The sequence below is a fragment of the Thunnus maccoyii genome, chromosome 2, assembly GCF_910596095.1.
Source record: "Thunnus maccoyii chromosome 2, fThuMac1.1, whole genome shotgun sequence".
Lineage (NCBI taxonomy): Eukaryota > Metazoa > Chordata > Actinopteri > Scombriformes > Scombridae > Thunnus > Thunnus maccoyii.
In genome coordinates, this window is record NC_056534.1 from 7,340,583 (window position 1) to 7,358,789 (window position 18,207).

At 38.3% G+C, this 18,207-nt stretch overlaps 1 protein-coding gene across 1 annotated transcript in view; it reads right to left on the minus strand.

Annotated features, from left to right (window-relative positions):
* Positions 1–18,207, minus strand: part of LOC121908360 (voltage-dependent T-type calcium channel subunit alpha-1I-like) — a 222,922-nt gene that overhangs the window by 185,985 nt on the left and 18,730 nt on the right. The window contains exon 2 of the mRNA XM_042428302.1: positions 3,722–4,160. Within this exon, the coding sequence (XP_042284236.1) occupies positions 3,722–4,146 (425 nt within the window). The 5' untranslated portion in view covers positions 4,147–4,160. The remainder of the gene's footprint in view (positions 1–3,721; positions 4,161–18,207) is intronic.

An 18,207-nucleotide genomic window follows, 5' to 3' on the forward strand; every position in this document is an offset into this window, starting at 1 on the left:
GGGAGCCATGTGAAGTACAGCATGAGGGTGACATGTTGAGACTGTGGACTAGATTAATCAACATACCTGATAAAAGACTTACCAAAAAAAAAATCTATTGGGATTTTTCAAATAATATTTGGCAAGGCAGACCTTCAATATATATATATACAATATATAGAAATAAATTATCTTGTTGTGTCAGTCAAATTAAAACAATACTGTCTGAAACAGAAATGGTCAGAAGAAATTTTGTGTTGAGAACACACTGTTAAGGGTGTTTACCACCCTGAGCACTACACCACCCCTAACCTGACCAGAGCACAGAGGTCTGTCTGTGCCCAGCTGAGATGTGATATCTTGCCTCTGGTGGTGGACCAGATCAGACAGTGTCACCTGTGCAATCTGGGAGAGCTCAAAAATGAGATACACTTTTGCTCTACTGTCTGTGGAATATCCTGATTTGTCTTCTATATCTGATGACTATAGACTTCAGTACCTGTTTACAGGCAAAGTGTTTCACTTAGCTCAGGTTGTGTTAAATATTTACCAACAGCGTATGAGAGCACTTATGTGTTAAATTCACAGTCTGTGCCTCAGATATGCCTAAATTATGTTTTACAGCTGTAATGTTTAAGAAGCAGGATTGTGTTCATTTTTGGTTTGACACTGATTGACATTTATGTAGGTGTATAATATTTGTTCTTTCGCTCTCATTATGTTGTTGCTCTTGATTGTTATGTTTTGTAGTGTCTTGTAAGCCCATGCAGGCTGGGAACCTTTTGGTTCATGACAATTTGAAATAAATAAATTACAATTTACTATTCTTAAATCCTAACCACTAAAATAAATACATAAATGCTAATGTAAAGCTTAACTGTTAGCAACTCCTAGCATGCTCAGAGTAAGCGTGCTAACTCTTATAATGCTAACTTTTATAGTGTTAACATGCTAGTAATTAGCATTTTAGCATGGAATATTCGCATTTTTGATTGACATTTCATAAAATGAAAAGCCAGGGTATCATGATGAGATACATATCATCCTCTTGGCATATTTGACTGACAAACTGACAGCAAAGCTAACAGCTGCTAAAAATCACACCATATCGATGGTAAGAACAACAACAACGTAGAGTTTTACAGTTTTTATCAAAATTGAATTACTTTTTCGTCACATTAGCTTGCATAACATCTCACAGGTAGTGAAACAACAGTAAAACAGCCAAACTAGCAACAGACAACTCAAAGAGCATGCTACTTTTTTTTTTTTTATCTTGCTAGCATTGCTGCTGTGCTTTTCAGATTTTATGAGAGAATATGGAGTCCAGTCTGAATATTTTTCACCAACTGTAGATGAGTTCGTGTTCATCATGTTCATGAAAGGGGGGCAGATGAAAAACCCTCTGCTGAGATCATACAAGAGAGCTTAGTCTGATGGAGAAAATTATACTTAATCCACTTTTGAGTTCTTTCAAGGTAACACGGGAGGCGAGACTGGAATACGTGTAACAGAGACATAGAAAGAGACAGCAGGAGAGAGACTGAGGGAGACAGAATTAAAGACGGGATCAAAAAACAGATGACGCCGACTTTTCCCAAGCAAGACGTTTCATTTAGACCTGAATGGATGACTCGCCTATTAAGCAAGTCTCTAACTCTTTTTACCCTGTCTTTCTACATTTTCTCTCCCTCTTACTCTTCTGTTGGTTATATAAATTCACGTCAGGTCCAGCCACATGCTGATGTGATGCCTGCTTAATGGACAGGTAAGAAGGCGGATTGTCTACAACAGAACGTTTCTTTCAATCTTATTCTTTCTCACTTACCTCAGCTGGGAAGAAAATGTTGTCCCTTATCTATGGGCAAACACAAATAATATAAGCATGGCTGTTACACATGCTCGCATGCAAACAAACAAAATTGCAGCTGTAATACACACAGACACAAATCCACACTGTTTGCTGTATTCCCTGAAACATTCTCTCTCTCTTAAACACTTTCTATTGATGGTCTCACTTTTTGTCACTTTCCCTCTTTCTACTATCCACCTTTACGTCTTTCTATCGGTGTAGTTTTCTTCCTCTTTACTTTATTTATCTCTGTCTTTTCATTTTTTCTGTCTCCTCACTTCATATCACTTTCTTTTATTTGTACATCTGTTTCCCTTATCACTTCTTTTTTCTTTCTCTGTTTCTGTTTCAATGAATTCCAACCAGTCAGTCAAACCTAATCTTTTCTACACACACATATGCATACACACACACACACACACACACTCTTTACATCCAGTGTTACTACTTACAGGTACATACCACTGTGTGTTTGAGGAGTCTGTGTGTAAGTGTGTGAGTCACACATCACCTCACATTAAGTGTTGCTCTTAAGAAGCTTGATAAGAGGTGTGTGCTGAACCTGGGGGCAGCTAACGCAGTGTACTGCTTGTAATGTAATCTAGCACTCCTGTCATTTCTTATACAGGCACAGGTGAAAGGTGTGTGTGTGTGTGTGTGTGTGTGTGTGTGTGTGTGTGTGCATACACTAGTGTGATAAAATACACAAACATTTCACAAAAAGACAGAGATTTGTGTCACGCAGATTAATGATGCCAATTATTTCATAGCCTACAGCAACACCAACATTTTCCAGGTTAACCTCTAACATCCACTACAAACATTTAACATATGCAACTGGCTTTTGGATCAGTTCATGATTATCATAGATTCACTAAACTTTTCTATATTGATGCATCAGTTTGTAACAGAGAAGGCCTCAGAGCACATTCACATTAAGCACATCAAAGTAAAGGTTCAAAGTAAAATGATTTCCTCTGCACTATGTCAATAAAACTGAAGCATTTGAACTAAATAACAAATTCAAATATGGATTGTTAAAATGCTACAAATCCATTTTGAAGATCAAAGGAATACTTTGACATTTTGTGAAAAAATGTTTGTTCTCTTACTTGCCCTGAGATGAGAAGATTGACAACACTCTCATGTCTGTAAGTTAATTATGGAGCCAGAGCCAGAGGTTGATCAGCTTAGCTATGCATAAAGATTGAAAGCAGAGGGAAAAAGCAAGCCAGGGTGTGTCCAAAGCTCAAAAATATTACTACAATACAATACTACAAACAGCTTAGTAGTATCTAACATAATAGTATCTCAAAAACTGGCGGTGTGGTTTTACAGGGAGTTAAGAGCTGGAACTATTTTTCTGCTTCACCAAGGGAGGCCCACTCTGTCTATCAGATAAGTGCTCTTTTCAGCCATTCAAATGCACTTCTACCCCAAAATTTTTATATATGTATGTATTTTTTTTTTTTTACAAAAGAACCAGACATTTTCTAACACAGTTGTTCATCATTTGTATTGATGATTTAACCGGGAGAGTTTCACGCCAATCCAAGCCGTAAGAGTGCTGAAACTGTGCGTAACCTAACATTGTCTATGGGAATAGCTCCTCCCAGTTCGAAATATACCTCTAAACTGGAACTGTTGAACAGTTGGTCAGGTGTGATCAAAAAAAAATCAGAGTTGGTGTTAATAAACAGAATCAAGCAGCTCCTAATGCATAGTGATGATAAAAAAAACCTTCTTAATGCTTACTTTATATTCCAGAGCTGGGGGGTACTGAAAGATTATCTGATTATGAGATAGGAGACCAGAGGCATGCGGTGTTTGAGATCTGAAGATGATCTATCTGCACGCACACCACTGTCATAACCAGTATAAAAAGGATATGGGCTGGAGACCATGCGGATGCACCAGCTGCGAGGACAGGTTGTCTGCTTGAGACAGAAGAAGACCACAGGTACTAGCTCAGGGTAGGGCACAACCAACACACTGGTATCACTGCTGCCATCATCATCATCATCGTCGTCATCGTCTTCATCATCCCCCTCGCACTCCACCACATCTTGCTGCTCCTCCTTCTCAATCTTCTCTTCCTCAATAATCCCTTCCTCTTCTATCTCCTCCTTTTTCTCCTCCTTTTCCTCGGGACACGGGAGGCGGCGCGGGGAGGGCCTGCGTGGGGAGGAGGAAGTGACGGCGTCATCGCTGTCGCCCCTGGCTATGGCTGTTGTTACCCTGGAGATTGTTGCTGATGATGGTGTCGTTGCTAATGATGTTGCAACGCCGGGGCCCTCCTCCTCCTCGCTCGTCATGGCAACACAACGATCTGAGATGAGAAGAAGAGAGAAGACAGAGAGAGAGAGAACATTTTAAAATTCACCAACTACTTTATTCACCTCAGATTAGAAATCAATACACAAACCAGCAGTTTATCGATCAGGATAACACCACTAAGCTGATATTTAACCCCATTATGAAGAGAAGACACCAAGCCAAAAAACAAGAAAAGTAAAAAAAAGGATTCCTAAATCTTATATCTTATGAGCTTTGTCTGATCTGCTACCCCTATTATAAGGCTACAGTTAAATTTAGGCAAGGTTGACAAAGCTCATTTTAATGGTTTTAATGGTTTAATGGTTTAAAGGTCACAGAAAGATCACCTTCACAACTAGAAGAAGCCAAATTTGAATGTCAGTAGGAGACAGAGTGTGAACTGCTGTCTAACAGGTGCCAAAGTCACACATGTATGCCCAACTATATGCCCGACCACCTCCCTAATACGTTACAGCAGCATAACATTTTCACACTACTTCAACCTTTGGAACGAAGAGAGGACAGTCATTATTCACACAACGTACAAATAGAATAAACACAAACAGAAAGAAAAACAGTCTCTCCTCACACAAATCAGTGTAATAAAGCAAATACCTGGCTGTTTTTTATGACATTGATTATTATACAAAGTTATCTGAGATATTGCACGGAGTCTAAAGACAATTAAACAAAGCAGAGCAGACATATGACATGCATCATTTCCCAAAGACTTAAAAAAAATCGGATCTGTTAAAAGCAAGAGACAGAGATAGAAGAGCAGCACAAATGAGAGGTTGTAAATGAGAGAAGGTGGCAAAATGCTCAAAGCTTTGAAAAAGAGAATGAAAGAGTGAGGGAAGGGAGAGTCAAGAAGGAGAGTTCAGTGGTTTAGTCGGAGGTTTAGTGTTGAGAGGAATCAATTCTGTGTAGCTGGAGAGAGAAAAGAAGGAACAGTAGTCCTGATATGACTGAGTGGCACCTGCTCATGGATTTCCAATGAACAAGCAGAGCAAGCATTTCTCAATAAAAGCTACACAAAGCTCAAATCCACTTCACTCATAGATGAATGCTTCCGGAGGTCCTTAAACTAACTAGACTGTGCTCGTCTGAGTTTTACGACCACAATAGAGAGGCGAAAGACTTGTACAAAAAGGACTGTTAATTTATCTTCCCTTATTATAGGAACAATATGGAATCAATTTGTCGGTGGCCAAGAAAGTGCAGCATCCACTCTAGCGGTGCTTACAGTTACATGTTCACAACAGAGAAAAGAAAGCAAGCAATTTAGAGCAAATTTTGTGAAAATGAATAACCTAACAATGCAATGCAATGAGTTTTTGTAGCCAAATCAGAGCAGGAAACTGGATTAATTATCGGGTCCTCTGTAAGATAACATAAAACTTTATTGATCCCTGCAGGGAAATTAGATTGTTGCTGCAGCACAGTAATGGGAGCCCTGCAAGGAAAGAACATGCAAACAAGAAAAACAAGCAATACATACACAGTGGAAATTGAAATGAATAAACAGATGTAAAAACAGAATGTAAACAGTTGTGGATTTTTGTAACCATATGTTGCTAACAATTAAAACAAGTATTGATAAACAACCCTGTCAAACCCTTGAAAATACCATTCTGTAATTCTGTATTAAATATTGTATATAGTTCATTAAAATGATGTTAGTGGTATTGTACAGCAGTGGTGTAACACAAAGATACTATCAGTATCTGTATATGTCACAAAATATCTGTGTTCAGATATTTATATGGAAAGTTTATACCTGTAGAAATTGTCTAGTCTGGTTCAATTTTTGCATTAAATTGTTTTTTTTATTGCAATTTATACTCATCGTACAGACATTTACAAGAAGAACCTTCAAAAAAAAAAGAAAGAAAAATCTATACCAAGTCAAAATAAAACCTGTGTAATGGCCCAGGGGAAATCAACAGTGAAATTAGAACAGGAGGTAAGTAGGAAAATGTAAGTCAAAATTGCATTGGGCCATACTTTATGATTTTCTTTAAAAAAAACTGGAGATTGTGTAAACACAGAGGGGGGGGGGGGGGGGGGGGGGGGGGGGGGGGGCCCAGATGAATGTAAAGTTGGTTTATGAGAGAAAAAAGCTATCAAAAGAAATTCTGAGACGCTCCCAAATGACTCATTTGCATTTGTTTTCGAGACGGTGTCAAACTTCAGCTCCTCGGTTTCCCTCTTATCAATTTGTGAACGGTGCCAGGCCAGGTAAAAATAACAGCTGTGGAAGATTGGTCAAACTTTATCCTTCATTGGACAACTAACCTGGTGAAAACTGATGAGAGGTTATTGGGGTCAGTGTTGCTGAGGTGAGTATTGAATTTCACCATGTACATCTTAGTTATTTGGTTCATTTTAATCATGAAAAGTCCTACTGCTTTGGCTACTAGATGTTTCTGTTCCAACTGTTCAGGCAACAATCACCTGGATTACTTTGATACTGAAGAAAATGTCTCAATCTGATGAGTATAAGACAAGATCTGAAGTCATAAGGGACACATTTTTTAAATATAATTTCTAAATGGTGTATAATGTCTGTGTCTTTCAGTTTAACTTATGACTCTGAGAGGAAGCAGTGTACATTATTGGTAGATTGTGTCAGTTGGGGTGGTAGTGGTTGGTCAAACTTGTGGTTGCTTTTTTAGTTATAGTCTACTTGTGTTCACACTGGCTTATAACAAGAGCTGTAAACATGAAGTCATAGGTGTGGATGGCATGATGTTGCCAAGCTACTGGACTTGTACCCTCTGGACATATGATACAAAAACAAAGAAATGCATTTCAGTAAATATTCAGAAAATATCTGACTCTGATTTAGATGGGAGAATGGCAGATAATAAACCTAGAGGAATGAAAGTGCATCTCGGCAGCCTTTTCCCTAATAAAAATGCAAAGTGCAGGAGTCGTTGACACCATTACTGCTCATTAGGGCCAGTGGGACAGACTAGCTGCTGTTTACTGTCTGCAGCAACGCTCTGCTTTGGCTTCACTGCTGTGTTTGCAGCTGTTGTTAATTGTCCTTTCCGGTGAAAGCAAGTAAAGTACTTTGTATCGTGAATATGTCCAGAACTTTCCAATTTCTGTGCTTTTGTTGAAGAGTTAATACTTATTGTGCTTTTTCAGACACAGAGTGACTTTAACAACCCAGACTGCTCTGAGCATTGCTTGGCTCTGTACTATTGATACAGTGTATAATGTTGTCATTGGCTGCTCTGTTTTATTCTGGGGTTTTTTGCATATTTCTACCTATTGCCTCACACTGAATGGCACATTTAAGTGTGACACAATAATGTGCCCCTGACTATGAAGTGATATTAGGAAAAGAAAGCAGTGAACATACATAATATAATATTATGGCTTTCTGTTACCTGCACCCTAGAGCACTTGTTAAGGGACAGCTGATTATGCAAATATGCAAACAGCCCATTTTGTTTAAGTTAATATTGCAATCTGAAAAAGCAACCTTAAAGAAAACCATTTCAGAAAACATTTCCATGCATTTTCAACTGCCCTACCTGACTAACTGTAGGGATGTGCAGAGGGCTCAGTATTTGTATTTGTATCTGTATTTGTTGAGGCAGCAAAATTATTTGTATTTGTATTCGAATAAAAGTGGAAAGAGGCTTAAAAACCCTGTTTTTGTTTTTATTACACTTATAATTTTAGAGAATGAAAGATGAAAAGTGATGTCCAAATTAAGAAATATGCGTCATGTAGCAGGTGGATGTGACTCCCCTCATAGAGACCTGCTGATAGACGTAACAGCGGAGCAGAGGAGAGACACTGAGATCGTGACTATAACTGACCTGCTTGCTGGTGTTTGGCATGTTTTGTTTTTTTCTTCCCAAAAACAACTATTATACTATACTATTTAACTATTTTAAAAATATTTGTATGAAACAAATATTCGTAAAAAAATAAACCCACAATTTGTGCTTTGCCGAATAATGTATTTGTATTCGGGCACACCCCTAACTAACTGGGTGGTTATTTAGGTTGAAGATTGACTATGTTATAGAGGAATTTAAACCAGATTTGTTTATCTTCTCAGACAGGACTGTTTGCCAAAAATATCTGATAATATGTGGAATTTACAGAATCAATTTCAACCACCATATTGGCTGTGTAAATACCCCAACATTGTGAAACACGTCCATAGCTGAAAAGATTCAAAAGGTTTTGACTGTCCTGTAATGTGTCGAGTTTAAGCAAAATAACTCATCATATCCATTATGGTGGGTGTCTCAGTGCAATTTCAACTATTTTAAGCATCTTCTGGTCTTTCTCAGTCACCACTGGAGTAAAAAGGGAAAGCTTAAATGGATGTTTCATTGAGATGATAATCCAGTGGAAAGGAAGTCAGAGTAAGGTAGAAAGAAGGCACAAAGTTCAAGTGGGATTACATTTTCATCCACGGGTATCACACATCCTTGTACTGCAATTCCAGAAGTGCTTGACTTAACTAAATTGCTATCTCTGGGAACAAAAAGCTATATTTTTGAGCAGCAGTGAGCCCACAGCACAAGAATCTTAATGGTCAGTCAAATGTTAATGATCACATTCCCTGATCATTAACCCTGAGGTGAAGTTTACTAAAGACATAATGTATGATGGGGCATGGCTCCCATTAATCTGCCAAAGATAATATACACACACAGGCTCCAATATAATGACCATGATTTCAGCCTTGGAAACATTAAAAACAAAAAGTCGAACAAAATAAACTTGTTGTTAAATCCATGCTGCTTTGGTAGAATAGATTTTTGTGTGGTTAGAGGAAAAGGAGAAAGTGGGAGGAATTTTCATGAAGTTTAATGGCATCTCCTTTGCTGGTTTATTCAAATCAAATATCGACAGATTCCTACAAAGCAAAAGCAATGTAAAAGTATCAATGTAAACTACACAGAGGAAGAGAGGACACACATTACTGGCACAGTCACTGACCTGTAAAACTAATAAGTAATTTTGAAGAACCTCATGGTCTACTTGCACGACCGCTGCCTTGTTAAACCTGAACTAATGATCCATGTTACCAGATCATGCTGTCACATAATAGCCCTACTTTCACCGGGACAACAGACGGTGGCTGTTAAACACTGTTTTATTTTAGCATTTTTAACAGCATGAGCAGCCAAAAATGAAATTATATCTCATTGCAGAGGTGGAACAAAGTCATTGATCTTCACCAGTAAATCTTTGCACTTAAAAGGCACATATTCTGCACATTTGCAGGTCAATAGTTTTAATCTGGGGCTCTGCTGGACTATCTTTGCATGATTAACAGTTCAAAAAACTCCTTATTTATCTTATACTGGCAATTTATGCAGCCCCCCTCCTGAGGAGCCGACTCTGTTTTCAATGGCCAGCTCTCAGAAGCTGCCCCTCAGGAGACTTCCACTGACTCCAGAGGCTACATCAACAAACTATGCAAAAAACTATAGCAGTAGGATTTCACAACTTATACTCATTCTTTACTTGAAATGTCACCTTCTCAAATACTGTACATCTGTACATGTTCAAGCTGAAATCTGATCTGAAATATGCAAGTAGACAACAAAAACAACACGTGGAAAAACCTTAGCAACAACCTTAGCAACCGAGGCTATGGTACAGACGTTTATGGACATGCACAACGAGCTGGCGTCAGCTCGTCAGCAAGGCAGAAAAAAAGGTCACAAACAAAATGTTCAGAGCAGGTTAAGTCCTGGCTTCTGACTTTCAGGGAGCATTTCTACATACGTTCACCTCAAGTTTTGGTACTTTGACCATGTTTAACATAGATATCTGACATCATGTACAGTATATACTGTAAAAGACAATCTGCAACTGCATAAGTAGGATGGGACCACGAGCAGGAAAAGCAAACATGTCTCCTAATAAGATACAATGTGTTCACTCTCTGTTTCAATTTTGGTGAGGAAATTGAACATTAGACTGTTAATCTGTAACATGTAGAGAAGAGACATAAAATCAGCAAAGTGACTCAGAAGTATCAGTTACGCATCAATATCTCTCACAACCCCTGAGTATACTGAACTTAGCAATAGTGTGTTTTATGGCTTATGAATTTGACTTTTAATTTGTAGGAGAAATATTGTTATCTCTCCATTAAAAAGTTGCATAGTCTCATTTTAACCCTTTATCAATTTTAGGGTATTAGGATGAAGACGTACTAAAATGACACAGTTAATTGATTTTTCTTATTCCAAAGCATGACACTTAAGTATGAGGGTTTTTTTCCCTAAAAAACTGTTGATTTACTGGCTGTGCTCTGTGGACAGCAAAGCTAATTTTCTGCCTTAGGTGTGTTGTGTTGGTACTCAGCTAAAAGGCAATAAAATATCCCAGCCATCCCTTAGATGGTGTGGTTAACTCTGAGTGGCGTATATGTGTGATTAACGACACATGTCAGGCACGGATTGACCTTTACTGATCATATGTCAGCAGCCAGCTCGTATATCACAGTGTTGTATATACGAGCTGGCTGCTGTCACACAAACACACACACACACAGACACACACACACACACACACACAGGCACACACATTCACACATAGAAGTCTGTACAGTGAATTATTTCTAAAAAAAATAAAAAGAGAGATTGAGTTTTACTTCACATTTTTGATTTATTATATTTTGAGCACCAATCAGGCTAATGCATAGACGGTAAAGTATGTGTACTGCGCACACACACACAAACACAAACACACACACACACACACACACACACACACACACAGTTTACCAGCAATGCTCAAAAAGATTTAGTTCATTTGCTTAGTGTGTTTTTATTTCATAAACATATCCAATATTTCACATCAAAAGGCTAAAGCTTTGGTGAAAGTGTTAAAATGTGTTGTATGAGCACGTGTCCGTGTGTATTGGTGTGTTTTAGCTGGGGGGCCTTGTCTGTGTTTGAGATTATTATTTGCAGTTTTTTATTCATCCACTCTGACATATTTCTTGGCCTGTGGAACAATCAATGCTGGAGGTTCAGCAATTTTAAAATTCCTGTGGTATGAGAGGTTCTTTTAAAGTCAAAGTGGAAATTTTACATTTGCTTCATATCAACATCTTAATCTTTGGTACACACTTACTCACATGTCAGTGGCAGCAAGCTACCATGCAAGGTGCTAGCCTAATCACCGGGAGTAATTTGGGATTCAGTGCCTTCCCCACAGAGCTGTGGGTCAAACCATCCACACTGTGATTAGTGACCCACTCTACCTCCTGAGCCACAGCCACTGCAAATGCCCCACTTTTCACTATTCTGAACATTTATTACAGAGATTAAAATAATGCCAGCTGAACAAGCCATTAAAATCAGTCATCGAAAAAGTTTCTACCCTTGTTTTTAAAGCTGCAACCTGTAAATTCGAGCATATTCGAACTACAGCATGACAGTGAATCTAGTGCCCTGTTTGAAAAGTCATCTCAATGCTGTTGTTATGCTCTAAAAGTGTCACTAACCTGTGATGATGTTAAAATGCATTTCTCACCAGAATGGTGCAACTTGACAAACCTAATCAACACTATCTCATGAAAGGTGCCTCCATCCACAGCAACATTCAAATGTGCATTATACAGCTATAATAACGAGTTACAGTAATGAGTTAACAGATTTCCAGTATGTGGTATTGCATTTTAATGATGTTAGGGGACTTTTAAAAGGCTGATTTCAAAAATGAGTTAGTCCCTAGTGAGTCAAGCTCTTTAAGTTCTGGATCCTACACTTCCCACAAAACAATTTTTGTCTTTTTGTTAGACCTTCCCTGTCTGGTAAATGACCATGTCTTTCAAGCTAAACACCACCAGTTTGTAACGTAGGCTTATAGATCACAATTTTGCAATTAACGAACCCAATCCCTGTTGACCTCATCATAGTATTTTCTAACTTGATAAAGATCCTCCGGAGCCAAAAGATATTAAACTGTTTCCACAGACTCAATCACTGATCCAATGACTAGTAAACTGATTGTGGAGTTCCTCTTTCAACAACTTGTTTTGACATATGATCAGTGCTCCATTAAATCCTATTAAGTCCTTGCTCTTCTGACCAAGTTTGACTTTGTGCACATGGAGTTCCCTTCCTTGTCCTTCCCAAGTTCTTTTGTTGATTCCAAAGAAACTGCCAATTGGTTCCTGATGGATAAACAGCATCGTTTTCTCATTTCTGTCTTGAGAAAGCACCACTTTTTCAGAACAAATGTGCAATATAACATGAAATGGGTGTGTTAAAGCTGAATTGCCCTTGAGTTATGTCAGGTGGTGATACATGAAAATGCCATGTTATCACATCCATATTTCCATATTTCAAGCTTTGTTCCTGTACATCTTAAATGTAACCATCTGTTATATCAACTGCTGCATTTTCTCCCTGCATCATTAGGAGCTCCATCATCTCGGCAGGAAGTCTTGCCTTTACATAACACTATAGCATCTCTATTTAGTCCTAAAACCTCACCATTCGACACCTCACATCACATCAGTGACTGAATGAGTTTATGGGGATGATACACGTACACAGCAGACAGCTGATAGTGCAAGGAGTGAATATGAAAGTGAGGAGTGGACATGAACATTCATTTATAACACAATACAATACATTTTAAGCAGTCACTAGCATTTAAGGCTGATACCTAGCTACCTGTGTTGGGCATTGATTTGCTGCACTTTAGCAGGAGATGCAAAGGAATGGCCAGGGATAAACCTCCCCAACACACACATATACTAACACACACTTTTGGCCAGAGTTGAAAGCTAACAACTCTGGTGCTTTGATGTGACACAGATCCTCATTAGCGAACTCCAGACTGTGCTGAAGGCTTAATGGGCCGTAGGCTCACTTATATAGAGGCATTTACACACACATATACACACAGATAGAAATATTACTATACACAAACTCAACAAGACCAAACCTAGAGAAACTGTAACACATACATGGGTAGACAGCTGAGCATGGACACACTCATGCAGGTACATACGCACTCATAAACACTGTACAACATTCCCAGACAGCCTCTGGACAAGCACACAAATCCAACTGCAGACACCAAAAAGTAAACACGACAAGCTCTTAATGATGTCGGCTAACTCAGATGAAAGGCTCTAGAAGGCCCAGTAGAGCCCAGTGCTGCTCCCACTATCCCCCATTGACATTTCCTTCAGCTAACAATACAAGCCATTTGCTCATTGACTTTCTCACAGAGAAACAAACACTGACAAACGAGTGCTTATCCCCGTTCAAACCAAACATGCACACTTGCTCGGTTCAGAAATTGATTTTCAAGCCACTGAAGAAGTGCAGCCAAAGGAGTACAGGATGGTAGGAGTATTGACAGTTAGGGGTTCAAATCCCTGTGGGTTTCTGCAGTTGGAGCAAGGCGTTAACACTTCCATAAACTCTATATAAAACAGAATAAAGAAGTGTTACCTGGTGTTTTGACTGCAACATTTGCACATCTCCTCTCTATTCAATGATACACAGAGAGCCTGGCTAAGAGCCTTAAAAGCCACATGAGATATTTCAACTTGATTTGCTGTTTGTCTAACTTGATTTGCTCTCCCAGTGGTGTGAATAAGCAATGATTTCTGACACCTGATTTATCATTCTTGTTGAGGCTTGTGTGTGAAACCATTAATTACACAAACTAAATGAAAGTTGTAGTACTATACAAATAGTGTTGCCGGCGTAGTCAGAAACATTTCCCGCACACTGAGGAAGTCATTATGTGTGTGCACACAAGTCCCATTTGAAATCTAAAAAGTAAGCGCTGGTGCCCAATACTTGTTTTTCAAGCAAATTACAAACTAATTAAAACACATTTTGACTAATAAATGAGTGTCAGTAAGAGTGATTACTAGTGATTACTTGTTAGTACATTCATTTCAGACAGTAATGGACCATGTCAATGCACAGATAATATATTTGGAACTTTTCATTCCTCGTCTTAATTGGATAACAAAGGTATAGAAGAAACCTATCTTTCATCTATCTACTTATGCATCTATCTATCTATCTATATATCTATCTATCTATCTATCTATCTATCTATCTATCTATCTATCTATAATAAAACTGATTCTCATTCAGTTGTTCATTAACAAGCAGCAACTGATCCCTGTTAAACATAAAATGCTAACTGGATGCTTAGAAGTTACGACGCTAGAGGTCAGATCAATATTTGGCTGAAGCCTGAGCAGCGGAATGATGCAGAGTCTGGGAGACTGGATTATGGGTGGTTGGCTAATTGGTACAAAAGCTAGGACAGTGCTGGTAGTGGCCACTGCTCTACTACTATGATAAAGTAAATTATATAATCCACTAGCTAGTAACAAGTGTTCTCCCCAAAACTGCTGTGAATAACTTATGTTACAGTAATAGTCTGACGGATGCAGCCTTCAAAGTGTTGCCTTCAGAGGAGTAGGAAACTAGCTAAATCTGTCTCAAAGGATTCAACATTGTATAATTCCAATAACAAGTCTATAATCCATCACTAGAGTTATGATAAAAAAGGGAAAAAGAGAGTAATACCATCTGTGAGGAAACTGACACCCACTGCATTTTACATTGTGGGTCTCCAGGTTAGATGTTAACAGGAACCTTGATTCTGTTAAAAACTTAGACACAGTAACCTTTCAAAACAGAAAATACTAAATTTGACTTGTTAAAGGGGGCAGTTTTTGCAAGATGTAATCAAAGTCCTCCGTGATTCTACCACTGAGGAATTCCACAGCAGGAGCAACCAGGAATTCAACAACCCACTCACAGCTTTGTATTATGGTTACTGACAAAAGAGATTGTAACGCTTTTTATACACCCTGAAATTTCTACTGTCAACTACCTAATTTATATACCCAATGATAACAACCCAACATTCTTATTTCTTACACATATTCTGCCTTCACCTGTAGGTTTGTGGCTGTGTGTGAAAATATCTGTGTTATATCTATCGTGGGTTATAACTCTTTTGTCGGCTAACTACAGTACGTCTCTATTCTGGATTCCACATGAGCCAGCTGGCTTCCATCCATAAACTATCCACAGATCAAACACAGATTCAAACAGCAGGGACTCTGTAGTTGTTTGGCTCCAGTGGCTGTGCCGAGAACAAATCATCTCTACATAAACACTTCTGTGCCGTCGCTACCTCAGCAACATTTACCTTCTCAACAGAGACATGTGTGATGGCCTCTGGGTTCGTGCTACTATTCAGGGAGTCAGTTCTACCAGTTAGGGCTTCAATGACTTGCTCAAAAGAATTTTTACTGTTCTGTTGACAAAGGGGGTGCTTAATATCTGTTTTGTATGTGAATGTGTACATGCATGTGTGCAAGTATGCCAACTCTGTGGGTGTTGATGAGTTTGCAGTTGGCAGGACTGTGTATGTGTGATGTTTGTGTCTTTGTCTATTTTAGTTTCAAAGTAATCCTTGTCTATCTGTCTATCCATTGCCAGTTTAAACAGTTAGGGGCTACACTGCAAGAATTAGCTTTTCGGGCTTCTACCAACTCTCCCTTCCTTCACCTATTGCCCTCTGTAAAATGTGTATTTACCCTGTAGTGGTGGAATATACCTAAATACATTAACTCATGTACTGTAAGTACAATTTTTAGGTACTTGTGCTTTATTAAGTACTACTACTACTTATATGCTACGTTATACTTGTGCTCCACAATTCAAAAGGAAATAATGTACTTTTTACTCCATTTGACAGCTTTAGTTACCATTTACTTTGTATATTAAGATTTTATATACAAATATGAACTTAATTTCAACTAAAAATAAAATAAAATAAAATAAGATATGATGCATTGAAATAGATTACATGACCAGTATATAAAGTAAAATGCCACATACACATTACAGGACCAGTGTGTAAGATTTAGGGGGATCTATTGGCAGAAATACTGGCAGAGATGGAATATAACATTCATAAGTATGGCCTCTTCCACAGAGGCCGCCATGTTGCACCGCCATGTTTCTACAGTAGCCCACAATGGACAAACCAAACACTGCCTCTCAAGAGGGCCGATCATGTTTTTCACAGGTTTCGTGGCCCAAGTAGGTTCTACATGCTTGGAGGAGGAGTGGGAGGGGTATTCAGTTGGTTGCAATCTGCAACCTCACCACTAGATGCCACTAAATCCTACACACTGGTCCTTTAAATCATCATTAAGTACATAATAATACAACACTCACAGGGGCCACTTTTCTGTATAATGAGTACTTTAAGTAGATTTTTCTGATCATATTTCTGTTCTACAACTTAAGTACAACCAATAATGCAGTACTTGTATGTAATTTTGTAGTAAGGCTACTTGTACTTAGGTATGGGATCTGAATTTTTCTTCCACCACTGGTACCCTGACACCTCCAAGAAGACTACTATGGCAGCTTCATTACATATACATATATATGCCCAGACACCAAGAAAACAACCAGTACTAATATGCTGGAGTAATACATCTTGGCCCCAAGGTTTCTGAATATCAGTTCATCTGTATTCATTTGATTAAACCAAACTTTATTTGGGAATATGCTCAAGGAAAACACAAAACTAAAATAATACAGGTCTTAAAGCTAGATGCAGTTTATTGTACAATTGTTAAGGTTACGCAACTTGAACTATGTCATTGATATTTTGGAAAGTTCATGGTGGCAAATACATTGCCATTGCTATCTTGGTAGTTTGCCTAAATATCATGAATATACATGTGCATGAATGAACAATAGACGTAGCATAATTATAAACACATCACATGTGCAACACCTGCACACACGGACTCTAAAGCACCAATTTATTTAAATAGACAATGTTTCAACCCCAGTCGGGTTGTTAGTTCAAAAAACCATGTTTGTTTTTTTTTTAAACATAATGAGGAACCGTTGCCATTGAATATATCTTCCAACTGTTTGCTGCCAATACAAAATGTTCATACTGAATGTTCACTGCCAAACTATTTAATTTGTTTTTCCTAGTATATCCACTTCTGGCTACTAAGCATTATTTTTATTATTATAAATTCAGTACTGTGCAAAAGTTTTAGGCACTAAAAGTAAAGTGAGGATGCTTTCAAAAATAATGTCATAAATGTTTTTGGTTTTTTTTCATGAGTAAACAGAAGAAACCTAAATCAAATCAAAATTTAGTGCACGCACAGTAGGTACTTGGCAGGCAGGTCGCTCCAAGTATCTTGGAGAACTGACTAACAAAACTCTTCAGCTTGACTGCTGAAGAGTTTTGTTAGTCAGCTTGAGTGAGGTTTAGCTCAACCAGTGATGTATGTTTTTCAGCCTGCAGAGCATTCCTATCCCTAATAAATGTATATCTAAAACTCCACTACTGTATTTGTTGTACAGATTGTAAAGCCCCCTGAGGCAAATTTGTGATTTGTGATGTTGGGCGATACAAAGAAAAATTGACTTGTCTTGAATACGCCAAATCAGAAGCACTGGAGACACTCACATTCTCTCTTTCTTTCTTCCCATGTTTGTCTTTTCATTCCTTAGTCCTCTGGTGTTTTCCTTTGATAAATATATACATTCAGAGTGGCCTGCATGACCACATACATTTGCATTTGCAGACACTGGCACACATCATGATTCCACATGTTAGACAATTATGTCATTACATTACTGCCCATACCTGTATGTATTTATCATTTACCCTGCCAATGTCTCTATAGTTCTGCTACGTAGTTTGGCCAGTTGTCTTGTTTTAAAAGCAGTCAGCAACAAGAATAAAAATCAATGGTATGTCTTTGCAACTTCTCTTACTCATACTTCATGCATCCCTCTCACAGACTTCTTTCTGTAAATCTTTGTTTCTTCTTTGCTCTTTGTCTCTCTCTCTCTCTCTCTCTCTCACACACACACACACACACACACTATCTCTGTTCATGAGATGTACCTCTTTAAACCTTGACAGCAGGCTTGTGGACAGCACACAGAGAAATACACAAATACTGGAATCCAATTTGCCACGCCACACTGCACACAAAGCACTTGCTGTCTTGCTAT